Genomic DNA, 4948 nt, shown 5'->3' with positions numbered 1-4948 from the left:
CAGTGCAACATAATTTTTGGCATACAAGAACAAACATAGCCTTGATTCCACAAATAAATTCTCTACATACATTTAAGCAGAATTAAAATGGTTCATCTTATTTTTTTTAAGTTCAACTCTTTCAAGTAGCTGAAGCAAAGCCTGGCCTTGCACAAAATTTGCATGCACTCAACCTTAGCTTTAAACTAGAACTCTTAGACATGGTCTAAGTAACTGAACTATAGCAATCAGTCAATGCTGACATCTCTTTGTTTTGATCATTTACTTTTATGGACAGGCATTTGAAGATCTGAAAATGGCACAAGGTATAACAGTACTTTGAAACATTTCAGCATTAAAGTAAATCCTCTGGAAGAGAGTAAATTGCAGATACAGTTGCACGGATTGTAAAGTATGCTGCCCTCTTTACTGAAACAGAGCTACCAGCCACCAACAGCATGCTTTACCTATGTACTTTTGGGGGACAGGGTATTGGCTTTACCAAGCACACAGATAAATAATAAACCTTAAAATTCTTCTAAGACAGAATACAATAGAACCATCCAGAACAGAAATTGCACTGCTGAAAATTTGACATCGATACAAAATTTTTAAGCAATCCCCTCCATTTGGTTTGAGAGTAAAATTTTCAAATATATATATTAGCACAAATGTTTGGACAATTGAAATCATCAAAGTCCAATTTAACTATCTCAAGACATTTCAAGTCTTAGGCAGACAAACAAAATTTAGCAAAATATCCACCACTTCCAAGTAGATTTGTGAAGAGTTTTTTTATCTTGTGCTTATAATGCAAAGAATTTCAAGTTGCAGTGTGTTCTTTAATGAATGATAGGCATACTTTCATTTTCAATCAACCTATCCATGCTACAGAACACAGACTCTGAGAAAAATTAATCATTTACAAAGCTATACAATTCAGTTAGGCTAAAGTATTGTCGATAAGCTCTCTATAATGTTACTTCAGTCCAACTATCTTTCAGCTACATTCTAAATTTTTACTCATTGCATTCAATGGCAATGGTATAACCTTGTACAAGTCATATCAAAGTCTATATAATGTATTGACGTATGAGCACAACTTCAACCATGACATAACTGAGATACATGGACAGTCAAGTGCAAGTCACACTTCAGATACAAAACCAGGGCCATTTTCGTTACCCAGTGAGAGCAAAGAAAGCAGCCATTTGCTATAAGATGGAGCCAATTTAAAACAAGCATCTAAGATCCAACACGAGTCAACCGAAAGAGCTTTCTGGCTTGGGTTTTCTTTCCCCCACAAACCAATTTTCCAATAAAAGTTAATTGAGACAACCTATTTACAACAAGCTAAAACAGGATGGCTTCTTCTTTTGTCCTCATCATTGTATTTCCTTCCCCAGGTAGAGTTTGCTTAACCTCATGAACAAAATACAGTTTGTATGATTACAACTAAGTCACAGTACCTTGAATATAATTGTGACAGGAATACAGAATTGTAATCTTTTTTTTCTTTTTTCTTTTTTTTTTCTTTTTTTTTTTTGATGAAAAACCCTAGAGAGTGTACATACCCCGGACACATGTACCATGCCAACATCACCCAGATCAGGTAAATCGCTGGCTTCACCAATGGGACGTGGCCCCTAGAAATTGTTTGCACCCGAGGGGATTTAAACAATACAGGATTGTAATCTTCATGCACATTATAATCTTAACTTTTACACCCAAAAACCAACACAGAAGGTTATCAATAATCAAGTTTATTGATATTTTTTTGTACCCATTTCACAATTAAACATTCTCATAATCTTAATCACTCATACACACAAAGAATGAACAAAACAAATAATCGGAGCTTTATATATATTCAAGATAAAGAATAGGAGCCTCATATTACATACAGAACAAAACAAAGAAACCCAAAAGAGCAAATGCCTCTGTCCTCTCCAAAAAGAAACCTGAGCAATCAATCAGAAAAGGCCAAAAAGTACAGAGAAGGCAAGCACAATGAGCCAGACAATGTGGACAAGAAGGAGGGCCTGGCCGGGGCCACCATTGCCGACCTCGCAGAATCCCAACTTGGCGACCTTGACGCCGGCGCAGAGGGCGTCGGCGCAGCCGCACCAATAGGTGACGCCGTCGACGCCGCAGACGGGATCGGTCCGGAAGCAGTTGACGGGGCAGGACGCGGCCACGGGTCCTTCTCCTCCTCCTCCTCCTCCGCCGCAGAGATCGGCGGCGTCTTCGGAGTGTAATCGGATGGTTGAGGAGTCGAAGTCGGATCGGACGGTGGGGATGGAGATGAAGACGACGATGATGATGATGAAGAAGAGGGGAGAGAACTGAGGCATGTTTGTCAAAAAAGGCGAGCTCTTTTGGAGGGCTCGCCTTCTTGATTTGGGAATTTTGAGAGAGAGAGAGAGAGAGCTTAGAAGCCTTTTAGGGTTTTGAGTAAATTGGGAAATTTTTCTAATTTGGGATTAGGGCTTTCTTTCGGATTCGGAGGCGAGAAAAGAAAGGAATTTTGATTTGGTGGTGGGGTGGGGTCCAATTGTTAGTTGCCAGTTTAGTTGTTACCGTTGTACAGTTGTTTGATTCGAGGATGTTTGTTGTATTGTTCACCGACTTTTTTTTCTTTTTCTTTTTTTTCTTTCCTGGGGATAAAGAATGCATTACATATTACAACAAAAATTTGAGGATTTTTTTTTAAAGAAAGTTCTAATTTATGGTGTTTGCTATTGATGATAGTTCTTTATCATTATAACTAATATTAAAGTTATTATTGATTCTTTCTAAATTCTTGTAAAATAAAATTTAAAAAAGATATTATTAACTCTTTTTTGGACTCAATATTGGTATCATTTTATTGTTTGTTATTTATAACTTGGCACTAAATGTTTGTAAAAAAAATTTAAAATAAAAAGAAAAATCGTGAGACTAAACTTATTGTAAAAGGTATTATATACTCACATATGTTCTAGTCTAATTACAAGTGTCATATCTAATTTTGATGAAATGTGTTATATCTAATTTTTCTCAAATAACACAACTCTTTTTAATTATCATATATATTCCAAAGAAATTTTGGTTTTCCTTTCTCATAAAACAAATCTAAATCTCATATTAGTCATGATAAGCTACATTGGACACTCCTTTGTTTCTAGGCTTTTAACATGTAATTTTATATTTTTGTCAAGTTTTGATAATTGTCTATCTAGCGCACGTGCGCGCGCGCGCACACACACACACACATATATATATAACCACTATCAAGGATGGATCCCACAAGTTTAAGATCTAATTTTATGTGAACGAGTAGCTACATATGTCGAATAAACTCATATATTATCTCTATCTATAAATGATAAATTATAGGAGTCCAAGTATGCTTGGGAAAAAATTATTTTAATTTTTTCAATGCAAATTTGCAATGAAAGTATTCATCCTACTCTCACTTGAACCAATTGCCATCTTAATATGTTTAGCATGAAAGCCAAAATAGACACACACATATATGTATATATAAATCATTGTATTTTTCCTTTTTCTCTGTCATCAAGTTTTTTTTTTTTTTTTAATTTAATAATTACAACAATGAATAATAAGGATTCAAAATGTTATTCTTCTCTTATAAGAGAGCAGCTAAAACACATGTATGCTGACATATTTCCCTCACTTGTGTGTGTTTTTCTATGCATGCATGCAAGAAAATCCAAAATATTGATATTTTCGAAGGAATAAAAAGAAATTAGAGGAGCATGAGGTGGCAATAGCCAAACGATGCTAAATTTGTTTTTCAGTTTTTTAAAAGTTTAAAAAACAACGTTCTCACATGGAAGTAGACCCTACAATAGTGAGACCAAGAGGCGTTGTTGTGCTCAGAGATTTTCTCTTACACATAAGCAGATCAATTTTCATAGGTATCATAAATGGGATATATCTTGCTTAATTCGTGTGACTCATGAATAATTTACTGCAGTGAATTAGAGTACAAGTACTAAATTCAAAAAGTCTAGAAACACATTACTGCACACACTTTGCCACAGCTAGTGCACATGTCAAATGATGATTGAATTAATTTTCTCGAGTTCTAATGGTGGTCTCCATATATAAGTGATATAAGCCAATCACACATTAACAAATGTGTAAATTGTGTAGTGAGTGTCCATAAAAGAGCTTGTTACAATTTTTAAAATCTTTTCAAAGTTTTTATTTTTTTATTTTTATGAGTGTGCTCACTTGGCCATGCAATTTGCAGCTTTATAAGGTCACTTGACAATGACACTTCACACTTAGGAGTTCACATAAAAACGACTGTGTGTTTTGAAGGATCACCAACCATGTTATTCAATAATGGCAAGTTTGGAAACAATGGTCACTCTGATCATGAATGACGGTGATGCAATGTTTAATAGTTACGTGCGTAAATATGCCAAATTATATACTTAAAAAAAAAAAAAAAAATTATACATCAATAGTTGGGCTGGAAAAATTAAAATTTTCTTTCAGATTTTTGTTTGATCTAGAGTTGTGATCGTGACTTTATTGTTTGTTTTCATCTCTCTGTTTTGGCGATATGGGTTTTTGTTAATTTGTTTCATTTTCTTCTCTCCGGCCAAACAAGATTTTAGGAAAAATTAAGAATTTGTTTTGGGAATGAGTATTTGGTCTTACTAAGAGGGAGGGAGGGATAATTTAGTCTTTTAATTTTAATTATTCGAGTCCAGCTCATCAAATGTGTTGCGTACATGTTTACAACTTTTGTCAAAGTTAACACCAAAGGCAAAGGGTTAAGTGTTCTAAAGTTTTCAATTTTGGAGGAGTGATAGTGTGTTTTAATAGTTAAGGGGAAAAAGTGTAAAGTAATGTATAATTTACGATAGAAAAAATACAGTTTTTGATTAAGAAAAACACTTTATTACCAATAGAGGTATTTTTTTTTTTTTTCCTTTTCTCCTTAGGAAAA

At 34.4% G+C, this 4948-nt stretch overlaps 1 protein-coding gene across 1 annotated transcript; it reads right to left on the bottom strand.

Moving 5' to 3' along the window:
• Window positions 1-1815: 1815 nt before the first annotated feature.
• LOC126726216 (uncharacterized) lies at window positions 1816-2504 on the bottom strand. Its single transcript, XM_050431428.1, has one exon. It carries the CDS (start codon window positions 2331-2333, stop codon window positions 1953-1955), a length of 381 nt encoding a protein of 126 aa, XP_050287385.1. The 5' UTR covers window positions 2334-2504; the 3' UTR covers window positions 1816-1952.
• Between the last annotated feature and the right edge of the window lie 2444 nt (window positions 2505-4948).

Source organism: Quercus robur, chromosome 5 (genome assembly GCF_932294415.1).
Source record: "Quercus robur chromosome 5, dhQueRobu3.1, whole genome shotgun sequence".
Taxonomy (NCBI): domain Eukaryota; kingdom Viridiplantae; phylum Streptophyta; class Magnoliopsida; order Fagales; family Fagaceae; genus Quercus; species Quercus robur.
Note: the sequence above shows the minus strand (reverse complement) of the source record. Positions and strands in the feature narration are given on the sequence as shown.